The sequence below is a fragment of the Athene noctua genome, chromosome 1, assembly GCF_965140245.1.
Source record: "Athene noctua chromosome 1, bAthNoc1.hap1.1, whole genome shotgun sequence".
Lineage (NCBI taxonomy): Eukaryota > Metazoa > Chordata > Aves > Strigiformes > Strigidae > Athene > Athene noctua.
Window position 1 is genome coordinate 196,636,795 of NC_134037.1, and position 24,439 is coordinate 196,661,233.

Here is a 24,439-nt window from a genome sequence, read left to right on the forward strand (position 1 = left end):
TGTAGATAAATATAGTACATAGTTTCAAAAACAAAACTCTGGGGGCAATTCCTAGAGAGTAGTCTAACACTTCTTGAAGTCCTCTGACATTTCTTGCATTGTTAACATATCCCAGAACATATCATGGTAATACCACAACCACCTTGAGATCTGCTGCTCGTCTTCACCACTATCAAAACAACCATGTTTGTGCCCAAGTGGCTTGGTGAGACAGAAGGAGCATAGCAAGCAAGATCACACAGTTTAGCTACCTCCCAAGGCGTGGTGGCACAAAGCTAGGGGAAGGACAGTCACACAACAGACCAGCAGCATACTCAGGGGCATCAAGCAATATGACTCTTCTCCCATCCCTTCAGTTGTGTAAGCACAACTCCAGCACCTCACATATTCTGCAATTTATTTGTGGCCAGAATGCCAAGAAAAAGTGAGATTACCGACACTGAGGAAGCAGATGAGCTACTTAAGTATAAAACATGGTTAACAGCTACAGCAACTCTGGACATCAAATAAAAATCGAGAGAAGCCTCAAGTACATTTGAGCTTCGTTTCAAGGGATGCCTAGAGGTCATTTGTCCTTTGGGTTCATCTTACTATCTTTGTCCCCTCTGTAAAGCTGGGACCTCCAGGTCACCTGGGGTTTAGAACCATTAACAAAGGACATACTTTATGATCCTTCCTCACTTCTGGTCCATTGCTTGCATTTGTTACTGCAATTCCATACTTTCAATCTCCTCTCTGCAGCAGTGAGAGTAGAAAGGTATTTCTGGGGAAAAAAAAAAAAAAAAAAAAAAGAGTAGTTTCAAAAAACCTTAAAGTTCTAATATGTTTGTTCCCAGGATCTGGACTGTAAGTAAATCATATTATAGAATTATAACATGAGGCACATAAAAATCAAAACATTTGGCTATGTTGGTGTTAACATGGAGGTGAAAGACTGTGAGCATGACAGCTAAGCTTGCTTTCCAACAGGTTTGTCAGATGACAAATGTGTTTAAACTCAATTATAGAAGACTGCAGTGGAAGGTCACCCTTAACAGATACTGGGGACACATTAAGACTATTTCAGGAACAGCTGTGTGAAGAAGTCAGTGTCAAAGACCTCTGTCCCCCTAATAAGTTTCAAAACCTCAGTCAAATTTACAAGGAAGATATTGAGACTAACAGGCAGGCAGATTTACTTACATTGACACAGACGCAGTGGCAGAGCAGGCTTCCCTTCCTAAGGAAACAAGCTAAAGATGTGAAAATAACATACATACCAAAATCACACCCATAGTCACTTCACTTTTACACATCTTTCCTTCCCTTACTTCTGATCTTTATTTTATCTGTGCAGAGGGTAAACTCTTGCAAACTCTTCAGGACAGAGATATTATCTAGACACAGAGGGAAAATGGGCTGACTGATGCCTCTGCCTTGAAGATCTTTAGCTGTGGATGCCATGGCTTTGTGTTCCTGTTTAATGTTAAACTTGTAACACAGCTGCAGCTAACATGAGATTCTGGATTCTTCAGCCAGAGAAAATTCCCATTAGTCATGAAAAATTTAGTTCAAATAAGCAATACAAGATTGGACCATTATTAAACCTTTTTTCAAGCTAAAGTAATTATGAGATAAATAAATTTTGTTATTGAAAAAAAAAAAATAGTCCCCAGTGTTTTCAGAAAGGATGGATTTTATTTTGTAATTGCCTTTTTGCAGAAAATCATTAAAAGACTAAACAGGAAAAATACTTGTTATTTTTGGCAAACTAAGTTTGCATGTGTTTTATTTACTTTGAACACGAACATTTTTACTGAAACTCCAGATAGAACCAACCATTCTAGAAAGCTGGAATCGTAATTAACTAAAAACAAACAGCATCAACCATATTATTTTGCCTTCCGTATGTACTTAAACAGTTACTATATATGTTTTTAACTCACAGTCCGATACATAAACACATATGTTATACAAAAGCACCCACAACACAGTATGTAAAGCTCTATTTCCACTGCATTAGCATGTGTAAGTTGTGCACCAGACAACATATGATGTTTGACTCGGGTGATTAGTGGCTTCCACCTTTCACCTTTAACTATGTTCTATTCCTTTACAGAGTTGTGCACATCAGTGATCTCCTGCATCAGCTTAAAACTTTTTTTTTTTTTTGTTAAGTAAAGTTTGGATGCATTGCATTCCAGGGAGCTGCCTTTTTGTTTATTTGTGTTTCTAGCTTTACAGGGGCTTAGTTCCCTTGGGTGTAGTTTACTCTCAAGTACTGTATTCAAGAGGCAAAAGGACCTTAAAGTGGACATAAATTACACTGGGCTGAGTACAAGACTCAACTGATGTAGTTTAAACCATTTGAATACTTCTTGAAATCCTACTGGCACATCTGGGTTTTCTAAACACAGGCTGGGGAGGAGTTGAGGAACTAACCATAACCTTGGGAGACCAGTGTGCTGAGACTCCATCTAGAATCTGTGGAAAAACACTGGTTCCAAAATTAGCCTCCTTGCAGAATTTGCTTTTCTTTGTTGGCTGCAAAGATGCTTATGGAGACCAGCCTTGCTATTCTGGAGTTAATCTTTCTGAATGTTTCCTGAGAACTTTTTCATAATCTCTTTAAAATGACGCTAAGCACCCAATACTGATCTGTGCCCCACCCAGTCTTGTGCTGACTTCCATAAGCTTTGGATCAAACTTAATGTCCATCTCTCAGAGCTACTGCATGGAAAGCTTGCTTTTAAGTAATGCTTGTGCATAGCACTGCATGTTCATTCTGTGTAGGGAATGAAGCTTTCTCCTCACAGTTATCACCAATGCACTCAACAGTGTGAACACACTGGAAAAACATTCTGTACCTGTCTACAGAAAAATGCATTCACACCAGAGCTTAAAAATAGAAATTGGCTGTTATTTTAATGTTTAACCTCCATTTTAGAGTTCTAGATTCCAAAAATTCTTATGTTTCAGTTCAGACGAAGTCAAAGGAGAGTACATTTGGAAGCACAGACTATAAATACTTCCACAGCAGAGTTGGATTTGCCCACAGACTATAAGTACTAGTAAACTCATGATAGCAAGATCGGTTGTTGTACCATCACTTTGAAACTAATCATTTAAATCTGCACTTCCTGTTTACCCAGTTCTACTCCATTTCCCCAAAAAAACCAATACAATAGCTAAGCTATGTCAGTATTTGGCACACTTTCTTTAAGAACACAAAAACCTGGTTTTGGTAATTATCAGGAGTGAGGCTCTTTTATCAAAATGGTAAACTACCTGGAAGAAATAGTCTGGAAAGGGTGAATCTTACCACTTAAAACTTCATGAAGTGTTGTTTGCAAAGCTTCTTTACTGTCCCACATAGAGTAAGACCATTGCCACCACTGCACCAGGCCAGCTGAGAGTTTGTCTAGCCAAGCCTTGAAGATATCCAAGGACAGAGGTACTGAGCACAGTCTTAGCATTGCTCTGCTCTTTCTACACCACTAACAGAAAATGCTTCTGTTGGTTCACTTGTGGTTCATAATGCTTCTCCGTCTCAAGCAAGTCCTGTGTACTGGAATAGATTGAGTAAAATCATTGTACAATTATACAAAATGCCACACCTGAAGAGCAAGTGGAGATGACCTCCCAGCTATTATGGACTAGATGCTAACTTTGACACCTTTCTGCTTTCACTCCAACCTCCACTGGGACTCTGGTTTGTGCTGGCATGTAGCATGATGTTTGCAGGGCTTCCCCTAATGCCTGGTGGAGACAATGAAAGTCTTCCTACTGCATTTGCTCACTTTGGGGTTTGTGTTTGTTTTGCTTCTGGAACTACAATGTTGATTATCATTGCTGATCCAAGACCAATAGTCCCAGGTTGCTAAAGTAATCAATACACCAGCTCAGCTTCTTAAATTCTATCTTTTTTCACCTTCCCTAGGTTGGAAAAATTCACAAGAACACTGCCCGCAAAAGGGAATACCATGTACTGTTCATGGTGATCACTACAGTTATCTGTTATCTCGTGTGCTGGATTCCCTATGGAGTTATAGCATTACTTGCAACGTTTGGTAAGCCAGGTGTGGTGACTCCAGTTGCAAGCATCATACCTTCCATCCTAGCAAAAAGCAGCACTGTTTGCAATCCCATTATCTACATACTAATGAATAAGCAGGTAAGACATATATTATTTTAAAATTTTATTTTCTTCAGGATCTATCAGACTTTCTTAACCACTGTGACTACCAGTCCCATAGCTGTGTCTTTATGAGAAGGACATTCAAGACTTGGCCAAACAATATTACTGGAGTCATGGGGTGGAACTCTTTGCAATCAACAATATATTGCTAGGTAGGAAGAATAGATAAACATTTGCTTACTGAAATTGCTTGTGTTCTTTGAAGGCACACTGGGTGTTAATTGTATGCTGCAGAGTTAGTTGCCAAAGGTATTGGCATCTATTTACAGGAAGAATGTTCAAACATTTGAGGGTTGAGGGAGTGAGGAAAGAGTGACAAGAAGAGGAAGGAAATTCATGACCTTGAAAACAATGTAAAGGAGGAGACCATTTGCAAATACCATTTTCATGTCAGATTCCTGAAAACAAATAATCATTGCAATTACAGTTTTTGTGGACTTCTGCATCCTTCCTGTTAAATTCCCAGTTCAGCTACATGTAAAAATAGATAATAAATTTTGTCCCATGAGGTCCAAGGCCAATTCTAGCAGTTCTAAAATGCCTAGATCTAGTTCAGGTCCCTTGTTCCTGTTAACAACATTTTCAGTACACAGAAATGAACTTCCTAAAGTTTCTGTATTGGCAACTTTGACTCTAGAGTTTGGTAATGCAGATCTGGAAATTTTAAAAGTGCTTTGCAGTAAGGAATTTGGCAAATATGCATAGTTTGTGAAAACATCTTTTTTTACGTGTTAGAGGTTGTTCTCAATTTCCTTTCTTCGTTATGTCCTTTACACTATTATAAAGCACATAAACTCCATTTATCCTTTCTTGCTCAGTGTATGCTGGAGCCTACCCTTCGTATTTATCAACAGCAGCATTATAATATTATGGGGCCTAGACAAGGGAAAAGTTGAATGTAACAGGCAAATATATTCCAATTTTGCCTCAGCCAGAGATTGTTCTTGGTCTGGTTCATCATCTAACCTAAAATTCTTAAACAAGGATTGAATCTACTGCCAGAGTCTGAGAGAAAGATCTCATACAAGCCATGAAACCACCCTTAAATGAGAAGGAAAAAGTACTACTGCCTTCCTCAATACCAGGACTTAATTTCCAAAGTCTAGTTTGAGCTGATCTTGAAAACGTGGGAGAGCTCCACTTGAAAAGTGCTAATGCTGAAAGAAAATAGTAACTTTTTCTCCTTCCCCTTACCTTTTACAATTGCTATGGAAACTTCTCAACAGCAGCATCTGTCTTGCTTCTTTATTCTCTGAGCACTTTGACTGAGGTCCTTGACTTCATGAGATCATCTGACTGTGCTGTGATCCCTGGAGCAATCTGTAACATAACAGTAATTGCAAGTACATTTTGGCATTGTCTTTACACATGGAGCACATCCCAAATAGCAAGAGTATGGAAGCTAGGGAAAAGATCTGGATTATAAAACACATGAACTCAGTACAGAGTCTTGGGTGCCTCCAAATGTCTCGAGAACAGAATCACATGCCCAATTACCTGTGCTGACAACCTGGCATCCACAGATATACACACAATTAACTCTGGTTTTATATTCTCAAAGTGCTCCAAGCAGTTATTGAGAACTGTGTATTCTTCAGCATCAGAAGCTTATGAGACATTCACGCTGCTGTGGATGTGCTGAGGCAAAAAGCAAAGGCTCACTGTTGAGAAAAAGTTGATTAGCAAGAATAAAACCAGGGTGCTTGCACATCACAGGCATGTACCAAGCCATCTAAAATCACACTTTCCTTGCAGTAGCTGCCTCTTTCAGCTACAAAGGAAATATTTCTGAATGCTTAGTTGTTTCTCAATATGGAGTTTACTTTTGATCCAGTTTATCATCTCTTATAAGGAAAGATTGGTGTGAGATGATCTCTGTACAGGGGCAAGATCTGTTGCAGGCTGTTTCTTCGCAGTAGGAACTGGAAAGGCTGTGCAACAAAAATTTGGGGGCACCATGGCAGGGACCTGGAAACAATTTCTTAAATATCCTTCCTTAGTCTTCAGTCACATGAGAGACTGATGTATTAGATTTCTCTCTTTGAACACTGAGAATGTTTCATTTGTTTCCCACTGCCTACTGTTCCACAGCTGCCTCCATTTAACATAAAAAAAAGCAACGGGGCAAAGTCAAATCAGTCTTGGAGGGTGGATCATTAGTTGCCAGCTGGAAGTCACTGTATGGGTTGGGGTTTTTTCATAGTTAGCTTTGTTATTGTTGCAGAAATCAAGACAAAAATCACTCCTGAAAAGGAGCTCAGTCAGATTTGGGGTAAATACTTTTTACTGTAATAAAACCAAAATAATGGCTAATGCCTAGCATTAATCTGCAGCTCTCATCTACTGTGCCACTGTGTATTAGAGGTAAAAAGAATTTATTTTATCTGACACCAAAGAATGACATTCACTCAAAAAGGGTGAAACAGATCTCTCTGTGTGTTCCCCTTCCTTTCAGAACAGGTACAACAGTAAGACCCTCATCTGATGCCTCACCAGTGTTCACGTCACCTCAGCTACCCTGTAGTTGTTCCCATCCTTTTCCTGTAAATTTAACACCTCAGGAAAAGCTGTCTTCTTCCTGGCACTCAGCTTTTCTGGGCTTCTTGCTTAGCTGAGAACTGTCCCAGGAGTCTGGTGCCTCCCAACCTAGAAATTATCTGGCCTGCATTTTTCACAGTCCCCTCTTTTGGGATGTGAGATGTTATTTACTCCTGCGTTGTATAAATACACTGAGAACACATAGCTTAATTTTTAGTTCTCTGTGCATAAGCTAACTTTTTTGCTTTGGAACATGCCCTGAAAATTGCAAAACAGCATTGGTTGACTGCAGCTGTGATGTTAGCTTCTGGCTATCATAAATCAGTGTGGAATATCATGAAATGATCAGAATCTGAGTCAGCCTTAATATTTACCCTGTAGAGCACCCCTTTAAATTAATTCTCAAGCAGGCCCTGAGTCACTTCTGTGGTCCAGGAACCCCAGAGAAAAAGTTTTATCTTTCCTATTACCTTCTGCACTGACCTGAGGCAATAAAACAATGAGGAAAATGCTGAATTTCTTTCCAGCTGCAGGGATTCCCTCAGGTGTGATGGCTTGGGACATGCTGCTCTCCTTACTCTACTCTCCTCCAGGAGAAGAGAGATGCACCACTTAAGCTGGACTGTTACTGGAATGATAACATCACCCCAGGCAGACATTAAGCTTCCTTGACAAAGCTGTAAAGTACTGCCTGAGACCAAGTGATCTTTGGAAGGAAACTGGAGGAAACAGTAAAGAAGGAGGCTCTGGTTTCCCTGATCTCTCACTATGGATGGCTCTTTTGCCCCTTGGCAACATGGCTGTGTGTGCCTGGGGCAACCCTCTCAGAAGGGCAAACCCCCCAAAAATGCATCACACAGTACCATACCAGCTGGGCTGGCACTAGCCCCCAGTTGCCAGAGCAAGCTGGGCAGCATCAGCATGCTTAGGCTTTCAGTGCATCAGTCCTTTATAATTATAGAGTTAATGTAACTATGCAGATTTTCTGTTTCATCTTCTCTTACCTCTCTCTGCCTTTTATTCCAGTCACAGCTCCCTGTCAAGTCCACATTGTCTCTTTTCAAACTTCCACCCATGCAGCCACTCCAAACAAATTTTTTATGACAGCTTGAACTACCTTCCTTTTACCGTGGTAATCCTGACAGAAATCTGCTCTTTCACGTGTAACATGCAAGCAGGCTTTAAGCATTCAACCAAGAGATGTGGAACTTCCCTGTAGACGTGGGCTTGCTATTGAGGAGGTGATTGCTGTGGGCATCTTGCTTTCATATATTCCACAGAACAGCACAGGAACAAAGAAGAGCTTTCTGTCTGGTCTAACTGTACATGAGGACATACTGCACTGAGAACCAGGGATCATGAGCTGGATAACATAATGGTGTGGCAGCTTTTGAGGTTAACCTTATCTTATGAATCAGAAGTTAATTTTTTATCGATACAGAAAAGATATGAATAATGAGTATTTGAGAGACTATGGTTATGGATGAGACAACAGTGAGATTGAGTGAATCTGCACTCGCTATTTCACATAATTTCAAGTTAGCACTCAGAGAAAATAGGAATTTGCTGCATTGCTACCAACAGCCAAATTTAAGTCAAGTTAAACCTGCATCACTCAAAGATACATAGACCAAATCGCTTAGAAGCAGCCACTCAGCAGATTATAAATCACAGCCTTTGTTGCTGTGAAATAGCCTTGTTCAACTGCAGCTCATGGGCTTTCAACTAATTACCTCTACACATTTAGTCATTCACATAGCTCACCTAAGGCTCCTGTACTACTGAAACTCAAGCTAGCACATCTAATAATGTTTCACATGTTACAATTGGAAAAAAAAGTCCACCCAAACCTTGTGATCAGCAATGTGCTATTTCTGGTGTCAGAAAGTGCCTCTGAGCAAAAGTAAGGAAGAAGAGCGTGAGGGAAGGGATGTATTAGATGTAAGTAAAATTCCCTGATTAGCATTTTGATTTCTACTCTCTGTCTTCTTGTGTTAAAATTATTCCACTTTTAAAAATAGAAGCTGACCCTGTCATTTTCCCCAAGGATTTGGAGAAGTGATGCTGAAAAGAATACACACATTTACTTGAAAATAATTAATACTGTGACCTTTCCAAATTTTTTTTTTTTTTTTTTTGGGGGGGAGCAGGGCAGGCTGGAGAAATTAGATAAATTAAATAGAAAGAATGAACAAACTAAGACAACTACAAAGACTTTTTTTTTTTCTTTTTTTTTTTTTTTTTTCCCCTGGTGAACAATGAGATTGTAATAATAATAATAATGTACTTCAAGAATGTTCCTCTATAAGACCTAGACCAAGTGTGTGCAAGTGTGCTTCTCACAAGTGAGCACCTACTCAGGCACACAGCCCTGTTGCTGCAATGGGACTACTCACACACTGAATTGTCTTCAGATTTATCTTTATTGTTCACGCACAGAAGGTAAACTAGCCACCTGGGCCCAAGCTGAGAGCCTCCACAGAAACGCTGTGAAGAAGCAGGGGAACAGTGTTGGAGTCTGATGTGTGATAAACAGGAGTCAAGCCATCAGGGATGTGGAATTCCCCCAGAAGGTTAGAACTGTGAGCAAAACAAAAGGTGTTTTCATATTGATTTGCGGCGTTAGGATGCCTGATAATGCACCATCCAGAGAACTAGTGCTGACTCAGATAGCACATCACACGCCTCCCAGGCAAGCTGTAGCTGTGGTGGTCCCTGGGAAGCTGTACTACCACCACCACCCATCTTCCACTCAGTGGGTCGCTGCCTGAACCAGCCTCCCCTTCCAGGGCCTTCATGGAACTTCCCGGCTGACAGGCAAGGAACAAGGAGTCCTTCTTTCTTTAATGATAATCTGTCTGCATAACAGTTTTCCAGCAACCCTTTTCGTCCTTCCTGATCTTACGTTATGCAGTGAGCCGGGAGAGGTGCGTATGCACGTTGGGAAACAGAACTACACATGATAATCATAAAAGAAACGCAAAGCCTTAACATCTCCCAAGTGGCTGTATAACAGCTGTATTTTCACAGTCAATTTTCATGTGGTATTGCGTGGTTTTCAGTATTTCTAACAAAAGGTCATGTTTCATTTTTAAAGCTGCAAGAATATGTGGATAAGTTAACACTGGGGTTTTATTTTAAGCTGCACATTTTCCCGCTTGGTAAACTAAGATATTTTTAGCTGCGTGAGGACACAAAACTACAGATCCAGAGAGATAGCATACAATGCAGGGACAACTGTGCCAAGCCTCATTTTATGCATAGATTAGAACACACCTAGTAAGTCATGAAAAGAGACCTTGTTTTTTTAGTTCGTGACCCTCTAGATGTTTGTGAGCTTACCATAAGTTTTATTATCGTAAGTTGTCATAATTTTTCATTAAAATTCATGTAGATGTTAATACTCATGATCTATTTTTTCATCTCTTCACTGGCAGCTGGGCTGACTTTGAGTAAATAATAGTCAACACAAAGAAGTGATGCTGCATTACCTTCTCAGTCATCTGGAAATGGCAAGATTTTTTGTCCAAATAGAATTGCTTAAGCTGAAAACGGGCCAAGTCAAAATGATCTCTTAGTAGAGAATAATACAATACTATAGTACAGTTCAGAAATGTTTTGACTTTATTTGTCTCCCAGCATGCAGTGTTATGACTTTTTAAAGTTGAGGGGCAAAGAGAAGAAAGGTCTCAAGGGCACCTTTACTGCTGTCATAATGTATAACTGCATTTCACACAGTGAGTTCAAAATTACATTAAGAATTTCTCTTGCAGCTCATGACAAAATGTTCAGTTCAAGTAAATAACAAGCATTTAACTAGGGTCCCAAGCAGCCCCTGCCAGCCTTCATGATGCCCCAGTCTTCATCCTTGGTATAACCTGTCTGAGTATGGTGACATAAGCTCAGCTTTGTCCTGCCTTCTGTGTGGATACTTTCTGGGGGCTGGACCGGCTTCAATATCAGAGAAGGGTTTAGGACTCGCTTCTTTAGACCAAGGGCAAAAGTAGGAAGCAGACAGCCAGGCCACCTCTTATGCAAGCAAAATACTAAATAAAGTTGGAAACTAATACACATGAATGTACACAAACACAGGATAAGCACATGTGTTTTAGACTGTATAATGACTTGCAACTTATGGCTAGGGAATGCAGTAATGGAAATGACATCCAGTTAAAAGATCCTCCTTTTTGGAAGACAGAGAGAGTGAAAGTCAGCAATATCTCTTTATATAGGATTTTAAACATTGTGAAGGTCAGCAATATATCTTTATATATTATTTCAAACAGCATCTAATATTTTTATGTCTCTTTGCATATTGCTTTTTCCATAGCACTGGAGAAATATGGGGCTTCACAGAAGTGGGAAGAGACTGCCACATTAGACCAGGGAAATGAATGGGTCAGAACACCTAGAGGAAAACGCAATGAGTAAAGTTTGTAGAAAAGACAATGGGATTCTTTTGTAGTCCATATACATTATGCAAAATAAAACAGGCATTTCTGAAAGAACAAAAGAGGACACTCCAAAGAGTGTGAAGCTGAGGTCAAATTTGAAGTGACAAGTAGTGCAAAAAGAGAGAGGGAGGTTCCCTCAAGGGTCTGTACTGGGACCAATACTATTTGATATCTTCATCAAAGACATAGGGGCACTGAGTACAACCTCAGATGACACCAAACTGAGTGGTGCCATTGATATGCTTGAGGGAAGGGATGCTGTCCAGAGGAACCTTGACAGGCTTGAGGAGTTAGCATGTGCAGATGTTATGAAGTTAAACATTCCACGTCAAAAGTTCTGCACATGGGTCAGGAGAATCACCAGTATCAATATAGAAGGGGAAATAAATGGATTGAGAGCAGCCCTGCAGAGAAGGACTTGTGGGTACTGGTGGGTGAAAAGCTGGACATGAACTGGCAATGTGAGCTTTCAGCCCAGAAAGCCAACTGTGTCCTGGGCTGCAAAAAAAGAACTGTGGCCAGCAGGTTGAGAGAAGTGATTCTGCCCCTCTACTCTGCTCTGGTGAGACCCCACCTGGAGTACTGTGTTCAGTTCTGGGGACCCCAGTACAAGAAAGACTTGGACAAGTTAGAGCAGGTCCGGAAGAGGGTCATGAAAATGATCAGAGGGCTGGAAGACTTCTCTGCTGGAGAAAGGCTGAGAGAGTTGGTATTCAGCCTGGAGAAGAGAAGGCTCCAGGGAAACCTTGTTGTGGCCTTTCAATACATAAATGGGGCTTATAAGAAAGACAGATAGAGACTTTTTACCAGGGCCTGTAGTGACTGGAAAAGGGGCAATGGTTTTAAGCTGAAATAAGGTAGATTTACACTGGATGTAAAGAAGAAATTTTTTACAATGAAGGTGGTGAGACACAGGAACAGGTTGCCCAGAGAAGTTGTGGATGCTCTATCACTGGAATTGTATAATGCCAGGTTGGACAGGACTTTGAGCAACCTGACCTAGTGAAAGATATCCCTGCATATGGCAGAAGGCTTCAACTAGGTGATCTTCAAAGGTCCCTTCCAACTCACCTCATTCTATCATTCTATGATATAGAAAGTAATCTTGTCAAATAACACACTTACTAGGACTTTTCTTGTCTTTTCCACATATTCTGTGAAACTGAATGACTAACCTATTTCCTCAGAGGTTTAAGTGATCAGTGTCATTTAGCATAAGCCTCTCGGCATGATGTAGGTAAACATTTTGATCTATTTGGATGAGTCAACTTTCAAAACAAAAATATAGTTGAGTCTCAACTTAAGAGGTTACATCCACCCTAGTGCATTTTCATTGAGATTAGCTTAGAAAAGAGGCACCACTGCCTCAACTGTTTTCTGACAACCCTGCAGGCGATGCTGGTCAATAGAAATGGTCATAATCACATTTACCCTAGCAGAGACAAAGAAATCTGAGTTAACTGCAGCAACTGAATGACAGGAGATTAACATTCCTGCCTGTTTGAAGGCTGGCAGGGAAATATCTGTAGGAAACAGATCTGAGCTCTAAAATCATTATCACTATCCAAAAGGCCATAAAACAACAAACTGTTTAAGGATTCAAAGAATTTGAAGGGTTACAAATCTCAACTTTTCTCCAGTATAGGAAAAACAACTTCAGTCAAATTGTTTGCACTTGCATGTTGTGATCAGCCTATAGTTGTGCTGGGAGCTTCAGGACACCATTTGCAATCAGCTATTTTTCATACACTACCACCTGTAACATTAAACCTGCAGAGTAGATTGAGAGTTAAATGGAAGTTTCCAGTACCCAGAGCTTACTACAGAAGCATGGAATGCTATTCACAGCTAAGAAAAAAAAAAAAAAAAAAAAAGGTGTTAGGATTGTTATAAGCAAGGCCCCTTGGTATTCCTGTTTGTTCTTGCAAGTATACACCAGCAGAAACTCAACCAAAACAGTATTTCTTTGCTGACTTCACATGTGCATCTGTCCTTAAGGGAGAGTCTTGATGATCAAGAGCTCAGTCAGTTCTAAGAGAAATACAGGAAAAACAGGATAAGGCATTAATGACTGTGTTGTTTCTCGCTTGCCATTACTTTAGTGTGATCTAGAAGCTGGGTGAAAGAACTTGGCATTTTGGTTATCTTTTTCTGAACTGACTTCCAAGTGTGGTGTGGACAGTTAAGGTCCTACAAAGGTGTACAGGATCTACGGGCAGACTGAACTTGTTCTGCTCTTCAGAATAGCGTTTCCAAGCCACACTGAACTCATGTTTTGAGATCTTCTGTTGCAGTGATCTCAGCCGCAATGCCAGGTCAGGGATCAGACTGAAATGTAGCCCACAACTTGGTCTGGCTAAGGTCAAGCATTAATTTGGCTTCAAAATTCCTCATTTTAATTCTAATGCTTCCACTTCTCTGTAATATGTCCACATGTTACAGATAGGACTCCAGCTATGTATTCACTGCAACTCACTATTTCAAAGCTGAATGCAGGCATAGGTCAGCTGAAGAAAACAAAACCTCTAATGCAATCCAAGAAATTATATAAACAAATAATTTAAATTCTTTATGAGGAAAATCAAATTCAACAGATGAAAAAGATTTTTAAAAGTAAGTGTAACCCTGTAACCCATTTTCCTTTTCTGTCAATCACTGAATAATCTCTAGTTATGTGGCAGCAGCATAATACTAAAATTTTATCCAGAGTATGATATTTTTGTACATTTACTGTCAGTTGACATTACTTCTCAGAGTTTTATTGTGTCTACCAGGTATATCTTTGCAGTCATGTATCCAACTAACCATTCAAGCAACAATCATTTCAGATTAGGTGGATATAGAGAAAAACAAAATGAGATTTCCTAGTCAGAGAATATTTTTCATCATTTACGTAACCTCCTCTAAACAAATATTGTTAATTGATTTAATCTTCAGTATCCATCTAAAGCACATCATTAACATCATCCTAGTTTTACAGCAGGAGAAATCTGAGGATCAAAGGTTAGATTACTGTCCAATATGCATGGCAATTCTAATCCAAATCTGTAGAACTTTATGATTTAATCATTATGTCCTTCTTCCTTCAGGGCAAAAAAGCTGCTGTACTCAAGGAAATAATGGTTGCCACAGTATAGAAAATAAATAAAATAAAACTATACTGGGCCTGCAATTCATTAGAGTAAATCCCTTTTCATTATAAACTGCATCATTTAATGCAATTCATAAATTTGACAGTGTCCAAATGAAAAAAAAAAAAAATTGAGGTTCCTTGTCCTTTGAAGTAGAAGCTGTTGCAGAGATTTATTCCTCTGGTGTTTAGTATAGTAACTGCTTTCAAACTAAATTTATTTTTAGACAGTTAAAAAACCTTTATTCCTGATTTACTCAAAGAGCCCTTCTTTGGTAGTTGTCTTTTCTTCATACTGAGACATACAAACCAGATCACCTTCTGTCTCCATATTGCTAGGCTAACTACTTCAGTTCTTTTCATTTCCTCCAGTGACCTCATCTCTTCATCTTTGCTGAACTCCCTGGTATTCAGTGACAGGACGTGTGGGAATGGTTGAAAGCTGTGTGAGGGGAGGATCAAACTAGATATTAGGAAACAATTCTTTACTGACAGGGTGGTCAAACACTGAAACAGGCTACCTAGAGAGGTGGTTAATGCCCCAAGCCTATCAGTGTTTAAAAGGCATTTGAACAATGACCTTAATAATATGCTTTAAATTTTGGTCAGCCCTGAAGTGGTCAGGCAGCTGCACTAAATGATCATTGTAGGTCCCTTCCAACTAGAATATTCGGTTCTAGCCTATCGGATCCTATCCTACTGATGTCAAATCTAAACACAAATGTGTTTAATACTACTGTTTGCTATACATAGTCTCACACTCAAATATAGTCAGAGTTGTTGATACTGTGCAAATGCCTGTGACCAAGATATGCCCAGCTGACATCACTAATGTGTAGTCATAGCAAAATCAGTCCTGCAAAGGTCCTATCTTTCATTAGTTTCATTTCCTTACTTTGTAGGCAACAGGCCACTCTGGTGGCATGCATATGTGGTAGCAAAAGCAACATTCTGGTGAATGACATGTTGGCTTCATAATGCTTTCCTCTTCTGTTTTCTCCATGTAGTAACTCTTTTAGATTTCTGAAATGATGAAAAATTCAAATGAAGAAACAACAATTTATAACCCATACTTGGGACTGAGTATTTAATCTGGGAAACAACTTAGGCGTTCATTGGATGTTAGTAGAGGATCGACACTTCAAAGCATTAGGAGTTATTTCTTGTTTCTGTCTTGTTTGTAATGCTTAACTCCCTTGATTATTGTTATCTTCAGAATGTGAATGGAAAACAAGACCATCAACTCTACACTGACTTCTTAAATCCCTTAGGAGCAGATTTTCAGAAACGGGTGTATAGAAATATGCAGGGGTCCATTATATAAGGTACAACTATTGTATACTGAGTACTTTATTGATGATCCTGCTTCAGATGTAATATTTTCTCCCTTCAGGGGAAATACTTACTCAAGACATTACAACACACCCAGGGCTTTATAAGACTTTTATGTATGATGGCTTTAGGCCAGTAGGAATACACTACAAGTACAATTCAAAGGTTAACCAAAAATATATATAACTTGATTTCCTTTTCACCATCAGTCCATTCTCTCTCAGTGATGAGCAACATCAAAATCAAGGGTTTTCTATGAGTTATAAAATAAAAACTGGGCAATTTTGTAACTTGTCCCATTAAAGCATTTTCTCAGTGCAAAATGTGGTTTATGCAGAATTAGAAGCTGTTAATTTTGCCAATTTTATTTTCAGCAGGGAAAACAATAATGATAAAATGTCCCATTTCAGGCCAGATCTCCATGCCTAAGCCTCTACACCTTGACTCCTGTGAAATATATCCTCAATAAAAAACACTGTCCTTCACCCTTACCAGATTGCATTCCCCATGCATCAGTGCAGGAACAGTGGTGGCTCAACTAGGGTAGGACATGCAGTGAAATGTAGCCCAGCCCAGAGATCTAGTTTATGAGGGAACAAGCAGAATGAAGCTGAACTTTAATTCTGTGAAGGCTTCTACCTGTAATTGGACATTCTGACAGTCCAATGTTTTGTCTGGAATTTTTTGATATTTTTTTTGGTTTGTCTGAGATAAGAAAGAAATTGTAGAAGAATTAAAAATTCCATCACAGCAGAAATTCCTATTTCTCAACCCAATTGGTTCTGTTGTTGCATTTACACATAAAACCAAAAAACTGCTACCAAAACAAAGTCACAAATCAAACTAACTCTGGTAATTCCTAATTCTGTCTTGGGTAAAATCAATACCTAATTGGCTGCAAACCTAGATAAAGATAAAAAACTAGAAAGATGGTTCCCAAGACGTGGTCTGTAATAAGAGCCCTCTTCCAGCAGCAGGATGTGTATCTGGTAATTAAAAGATTCTTCCAGCATTCCCATATAGGAGCACCTCCCATTTGTCATTAATAGCAACAGATGGAAAGATCATTTTGGACAACAGAAACTGTAGCAACAGGGCAGGTGCTATGGGAATGTGGGGCTTGTAGTTTTAGCCAGAGACAGAATGGAAGACAGTGCCAAGGAAGACTCAGTAGGTAAAATGCCCAGGAACTGCTGAAGTTTTGTGTGTGTGTAAGTGTTAGTAGAATGTAAGACAATGACCCACCCTCAAGGCAAACAACCCTAAGTAGTTCACAAGGGAAGATAACCAGTGGTTTTGTACTACAAAAATAACCTCACAAAAATAAGGCTTTGGATTTCTTTGCACAGTGTTCTCGGTCAGCCTAAGTGAAACTCTGTAAGGAATATCTGGAAGAACTGTTTTCCCTAAACATGCATTACACAGCCAAGGATAGGCAGCTCGTAACCCACAGCAAAAAAGAACACAGTAAGATTACATTTCTACATTTATTAATGTAATCCAGTCATAGCAGAATTGAGGTGGAAATATATCAGCATAAACTCATCGCAGTCACCTGGAGGCTTTCTTTTAATCCTTGTGGGCTGATCCAGCAACCATGGGTGAAGAACTGAAAATACAAGGCAGAACAGCATATCGACTATGACTAAATAAACACATTTTTCAAATGTCAAAATAGTTCTTGTTGTTATGCTTTGAACTTTCAGCAAAATGGGAGTTATTTCAAAATAATCTGGAATCACTCATCCCATATTACAGTAGCAATAGACCCTTCATTTCTCCTTATGAAGTGAAATGTTACTGTAGGGACTGGCAAATTTGCTGCTGCCTCTGTCAGTGAGGATCCATCAATCACACTGCAAAGTCCCAAACAATTCTGACCTAATGAAATGGGAATAGGAAGTAGAGGCAGGATCCATTTTGTTGCTATCCACTGAAGTTCTTTGCCTGCTCTTGTTCCTCACATTGCTTTAGGAAACTCCTCTTAAGTTTCTTTTAGGTAGGAGGAATTAACTTCACATATGCTACCTCTTTTGTATACTGTATGGGTTTTAGTAGCTCTATTTAAGGCCAGGGAAGAGCATGTGCAAGAGAAATATGACAATTGGTCTTTATTTCCTGCAGTGATAAAGCCCATTGAAAGCAACAGTGCTGTCTTAAACCAATGTGCATTGAAGACATAGTAGCATTGTGGATAGCGTGCTTTCATGTACACAGCCAATCCCTTTGAAGGTCAGCAGCAATGCTGGTTACATTGAAGTGTGAGTAAAGAAAAGTTCCTCTCTGTTTCCTCTAACAAAATAACTGTCCCCACTTTATGATCCCTGCAGCTTTGATATCTCACTTTGTTCACTTTATGAGAACATATTTCATGAGGACTTATCTGAAAAGAGTACTTTTATATGATCAAGGATTGTCTGAATAGTATGCTATATCCATGAAAATAAGGTACTATTTCTCAGACATTGGTATATGCTCTTGTTTCTGCCCTCCCTGCTCTTCTACCATGGAACAACTTCATTAGTATTATTCTGATAACAGCTTATTGATTTGTTTTCTTCTCATCTCTACTGTTCTTGGGATGCTCCAGCTGCTCATTAAAATGCCTAATGGCCTGATAGTTACATTCAGCCCCATGCATTTGTAAAGTCTAAATCAGGTCTGTCAGATGGCCTATGATTTCATTTGTATAGAACAAAACAAGCACTGAAAGTAACTGAAAACCAGCCCAACACCTCCAGATAGGAATATTGCTAGGGAGAAAAAACTAATGTCGCCAGATCCGGTAGGAAGCTTCAGCAAATCCTCCTGTCCTCTTTTCTGAAAAAGCAGGCTCAGGAACAGGCCCAGAGCAGAATTTTCCCTACTCTTCCTTCCTAGTCATCTGCCCATACAACTGTCCTCCTTATGCTCAGGATATAGCACCTTATATGCGCTCCTGGCTCACATGCCTCATAGGCAGCAAGGCTGTGCCTAGGGGTAGACTTCAGGCAATGTTAGCTTTCACAGGAGACACATCTCATGTTTCTTGCCTTGCCAAAAATTCTTCCTGCTGTCGCTGTTTTAATCCAAGGTGTATATACTTTGGATCAGGAATGCTACCTAGTCTACAATACATTAGACAACTGACAAATTATATACTCTAGCTTCCTAAGGCATGTTCATGTTATGCTTCCTTTAACTGATGTAAGAATGACTAAACGACACTTAAACCACAAAAAGTCTTCTAGTTTTAGAGAAAACAATCCAGAAACCTCCAAACCTCTTCCATTCCCCCCTCTCTGAGGGCCTCACCTACACAGGAGACATACTTGCTTGCACATGGTAGCAACAGTGCAAGATGTAACCAGTATACCGCATGCCTCAGCACTCCAGGACTGAGGGTGGAAAAACCTCGCTGTTGAGAAGGTGAGCCAGCAAAATAGTTGTTAGGAAGTTCAGTTGCAGTCAGATCATCTGGGAGTGAGGCAATTAACAGCAGCTGACACAGCCTGGAGTCAGCACTGGTAGCAATTTTCCCCTCTGGCTGCTTCCATAAAATCAAGGCAGCTGTGATGTCTATTTGCTGTCCTCCTGAACCCCTCGGGGTTTCTGGAGTCCTCTCGAAAACATATAAGGAGTTGTTACTACAGCAATTATCCCTTATCTGCCAGCATCCTGTAACCAAGAGGGTATTCGATTTGTATTTGTCTATGTGCAGAAACAGGTCACCAGAGGAAATGGGTTTTCTTATTTCAGTTATCATACAGATGACTATGAGCACATGGAAGAGGTTGTTCAGAGTGTAGTAATGTAACCCCATTAGTCTTTTCTCAGTTTAATTTGTGGGACTCATGTTTACAAAGAAGCTGAGACTCAGCAGAGGTCAATTACTGTTCTTAACTCTATCTTAGTTCTTCATTTTAAGATCACATCCCAGCACACTAAACCTGACAGCAGCAAGATGAGCACCAGCAGATGAGTCGGGTTCCTCTCCGAATGTCCAGGGGGAAAAAAAAAAAAAAAAAGAAACAAACAGCCAAAACTGTTAAGTAGCTATGAGGAAAAAGCAGTAGTTCTTCCTTTCCATCTGGTATGGTACATGTTTCTAGCTGTTTCTTTCTCCTTCCTTGCTGTGCATCATCATTCCTTTTCTCTTCCCCTTCCTTCCCTTGGACCCCTTCCTTTAATTTTGTAATTTTAAAGAATCCAGCAACCACTCCAGCAATGGCTCCTGTGATTTGTCACAACCTACTTGTGTTGTCAGCTTTCTGGTGGCTACTCTGCCTCCAGTGGGAAGTCCCCATATATTACTGCATTACAGTTAATTCCCTGACATTTTAATATATTCAGTTAGCATTCCATCAAACTTAATAAGCATTTACTTGAACATTAGCATATTTTTAGGAAAAAGAAATAACAGGACATGTATGTCTAACTTGTCTTGGGTGTCAAGGCATGAAGCTCAGGGGTCAGGCTGTACTTCCACAAAAGTGCAGTAATTTCTTTGAAGTGCTCTATCTGAAGTAACTTACCACTGCAAGAAGGTAGAATCTAAATATAAAAAATAAGGGAAAATGTATGGAGTGGACATTGGTAGGTTTTGGGATGCAGCAGGTAAATCCCTGCTATTCTGATGAAGCAATCAAATTATCCACTTGTCACCCTGGAAAGATAGAGATGCTAGGAGAGCTAGGATAGAAATCCAACCAAACCACAAGTATTAGTGGACTGTTCATACTGATTATGAAGTAGTCCTGCAGTAAGTCAGTCAGTTGTCATTGCTGCAGGTGCAGTTTCCTGCAGAAGTTAGCAGGTGTGATTATAGCAAAACACTGGCTCCTCCCTCACTTGTCTAGCTGTTCTTATTGTAGAATCATAATTAGCTTGGGGTGGGAGGGACCTTTAAAGGTCACCTAGTCCAACCCCCCTGCAATGGACAGGGACATGTGCAACTCTATCAAGTTGCTCAGAGTCCTGTCCAGCCTGACCTTGCATGTTTCCACGAATGGGGCATCTACCACCACTCAGCAACCTGTTCCAGTGTTTCGTCACCTTCATTGTAAGAAATTTCTTCATTATATCTAGTCTAAATCTACCATTTTTTAATTTAAAACCATTACCAGGTCCATGTCTTTCTTGTACTGAGGACTCCAGAGATAGATGCAGCACTCCAGGTAGGTGGGGGTCTCACTAGAACAGAGGAGCAGAATCACTTCAACAGGTTTATGCTGCAGTCAAGACAGCAAGTTGGAACAATTATCCTGAGACATGTCTTTCAGCCAGATTACAATGGGCAAGCTAATAACGCAGATAAACAGACCAAAATACCTGTATGAAGTTTGACCTGCCAGAGAATTATGCCCCTCAAAGCTGCTCAGGTGAAACACAGCTGACTACTATGAATAAAAAGATAAAAGATACCTCCTTCAAAGGCATGTTGTTCAGAAAAAGGCAGTTCAGTTTTGGGAATAAACCTGAAAATGAGTTGACTCCAGGGTTCCCTGAGATACTATCAGAAAGCTAACATCGCACCTCTTATAGCTGTCACTGCTAAAGAACAGCAAGATGCTCTCTGTACCTCACACAATATAGTTCATGGGTTTCAACCTCCTACCGAGATATTATTTTGTATGCAGTGAGACAAGAATGTCCTCTCTCATGTCATAGACAATGAAGTTGACTAAGAATTTTATCAGATGGAGTACAGCGATCATGTTTTATTGGGTTGGGTTTTTTTAAAATGAAAAACCTCACAGTAAAAGCAAAGTTGATGGATTTGAAAAGCATCCATTAGTTGCTTTGTTCATGCATCCCAGCATTCAGTTTATCCCCTTGGGTAGCATATTGTTCTGAGTTTTTCTGAGAGGTGTTGCATATCGTGACATATAATAATTAGCCCCTCAACACTGCCTGCCAGAAGGTGGTGTAAACCACAGGATGAGCTGCATGATTACTGGCTCCCAGGAGTTTATGCAATGGCAATCCAACTTTTATCATTCCACTAATGTGTAACTAGCTTTAATGTTGGCATGGATTCATAGTGACTCCCTGGGATGAAAACAGTGACTGTTCCCTCCATTGGCCCAACTCCAGCCACTGCGTAGTTCAAACACTACCAAAAGCAGCAGAACGCCTAAAGTTTATTGGATGTAAGCAGACTTGTGGTGGTTAAATTGTATGGTATTTCAGCACAGAATGAATGACTTCAATGAGACCAAATGCCGGGGGCTGCCCTTGGGCCACAACAACCCCCAGCAGTGCTACAGGCTTGGGGAGGAGTGGCTGGAGAGCTGCCAGTCAGAGAGGGATCTGGGGGGGTTGATTGACAGCCGGCTGAACAGGAGCCAGCAGTGTGCCCAGGGGGCCAAGAAGGCCAATGGCATCCTGGCTTGTGTCAGCAATAGCGTGGCCAGCAGGGACAGGGAAGGGATCTCACCCCTGTACTCGGCACTGGTGAGGCCGCACCTCGATTCCTGTGTTCAGTTTTGGGCCCCTCACTACAAAAAGGACATTGAATGACTCGAGCGTGTCCAGAGAAGGGCAACGAAGCTGGTGCAGGGTCTGGAGCACAGGTCGTATGAGCAGCGGCTGAGGGAACTGGGGGTGTTTAGTCTGGAGAAGAGGAGGCTGAGGGGAGACCTCATCGCCCTCTACAGCTGCCTGAAAGGAGGCTGCAGAGAGCTGGGGATGAGCCTCTTTAGCCTAGTAGAAAGTGACAGGACAAGAGGTAATGGCCTCAAGTTGCGACAGGGAAAGTTCAGACTAGATATTAGGAAGCATTTCTTTACAGAACGGGTTGTGAGGTGTTGGAATGGGCTGCCCAGGGAGGTGGTGGAGTTCCCATCCCTGGAGGTGTTTAAGAGTCGGGTCGATTTAGAGCTTAAGGATATGCTGTAGGTGGGAACTGTGCTAGGCAAACGGTTGGACTAGATGATCTCCAGGGTCCTTTCCAACCTAGATATTCTGTGATTCTGTGTGACTTTGTTTTCCCTTTGGTAAATTGCTTTTCATTTTAATTAATAATTGATTAAAAAGTCTGCTCTTATTCTTTAGAACATGATGCTGGATTCCTTGAATGGGTGGCACAGCCATTTAGCTGAAGTTCACCAGCCTTTTGAGTACAGCATCAAGTCATCAGAGCATGACCTCCTTAGAGGGCTTGACTATCCCAAGAAATTTACTGCCAAATACAGCAGCATGGTATATTCTCCCAGGGGAATCCTAGAGCAGCTGCCCAGGCAGACATGTTCATTTTAGAATGAAACTGGCTTTACAATATTTGCCTCTTTTCTGTAGGTTACTGTGAAAGCCTATCTGTCCATTTTCATTTGACATTTCATTGCAACTGTGGGCAGAACTGACAGGCACCTTCCCTGTTTTGTTCCATCTGCAGTTCAGTGTCATTCACTCAAGGCAATATGAAAAGACCAGCACTCCTAAACAAATGAAAACAAATGTTTTATTTACAGGAAAAAATCTGTACACTGTGCATACATAAAAATATACAAAATCATAATAGAAAATATAAAAAGTGTTAAAATGTATACAAACACTGCTTAAAAATGTGACTCCTGTAAAATCTTAAGCTTTGTTATTAGAGTACACATTCATTTAAAAAAATCATCATACAAAATAATTCTCAAAGCTATTAAAAAAGTACACAGTCTATAGTTGAATAGCTCAATGATTACATATTATAAGAGTGATGAGATGGTATGAATAAATGTAAGGCTTTTACACACAACTCTTATTTGAAGAACAAAACTCTGAATCTGATCACTAAGCCAGAGGGAAGAAATTTTCAGTGTCAAAATTCATTCAGTGATGCAGATATGCCCAGACACGGGCTACTTTAAATTTCAAACAGTTAGATCAGGTATCCTGTGTGTGAGAGGATAGCTCCCAGGAAAGTTTCAGATGCTTTCTAATGACAGTCTTCTCAATTACCTACTTCAAAAAACAATTTCATTTATTGAATATGCATCAACTTTAGAGAGCATGAAGGGAAAAATAGTAGCCATTTTTTTTTTCTGTCAATGCATTTAATATTCCTTCCATGGTGCATCTGCATCACTGTCCAAATGGTATTTTCCATCCTTAAAAACTGTTGAAGAAAACAGGAAATGAAAAAGAAAAGCCCCACTATGGATTGGATTGGTCTACATGTGTTTTGAATTCCTGTTTAATTCAATCCATCTTTAAAATGACTGTGTTCTGCCTGTGCAACCACTGAGTGTAGACACTTGTCTTCATTTAAATGAACTCTCTCAGTTTTCCTGACTTTGGCAAGAGATCTACAGCAACAAGTTCAGAGTTTGGATGTTTTCACCGAAGAAAGTGTTCTGGCCAAAGACATACAATAATTTAGCTAAATTTGTACAGAAAGAGTGTAGATTAGACTGTGTAAATCAACCCTCTCTCTTCCCAAAGGTACGAATTTCCTGTATCTTGGTAATTTCACTGACTTTATCAGTTTCAACAGCATAAAACTGCATAGCAAGTTAAAAAAAGAAGATGTAGTATTTTAATCCAAGGAATGACTGACTGAGCGGTGAGTTTATGCTCAGGTAACCTTTAGACTTATAAAGGAATGGAACAATTAGTATTTTTCTTCTAGCAAAATATTTTGGCTCAAAATGAGGCAAAATCGTATTTTTTTCTTGAATAAACATAAGAATACCTTGATTTAACCATCCAAAAGCTGAATGCATAACATGATAGAGCACCACAAAAAAGGGAAAGGCAGAAAAGTTACAGAATTCACAGTGGAAAAAAGAGCATAATGAAAGTCAGCATAAATTCAGCAAGTTTCCTTAAGCTTCTGGT

General features: G+C 40.0%; 1 protein-coding gene across 3 annotated transcripts in view; it reads left to right on the forward strand.

The window, feature by feature from the left end:
* Positions 1 to 24,439, forward strand: part of LOC141961979 (opsin-3-like) — a 100,251-nt gene that overhangs the window by 63,799 nt on the left and 12,013 nt on the right. For 2 of the 3 annotated variants that reach the window (XM_074909392.1, XM_074909398.1), the window contains exon 4: positions 3,920 to 4,153. The exons of the other annotated variant lie outside the window; for it this stretch is intronic. In XM_074909392.1, the coding sequence (XP_074765493.1) occupies positions 3,920 to 4,153 (234 nt within the window). The remainder of the gene's footprint in view (positions 1 to 3,919; positions 4,154 to 24,439) is intronic. 3 annotated transcript variants of the gene reach the window in all.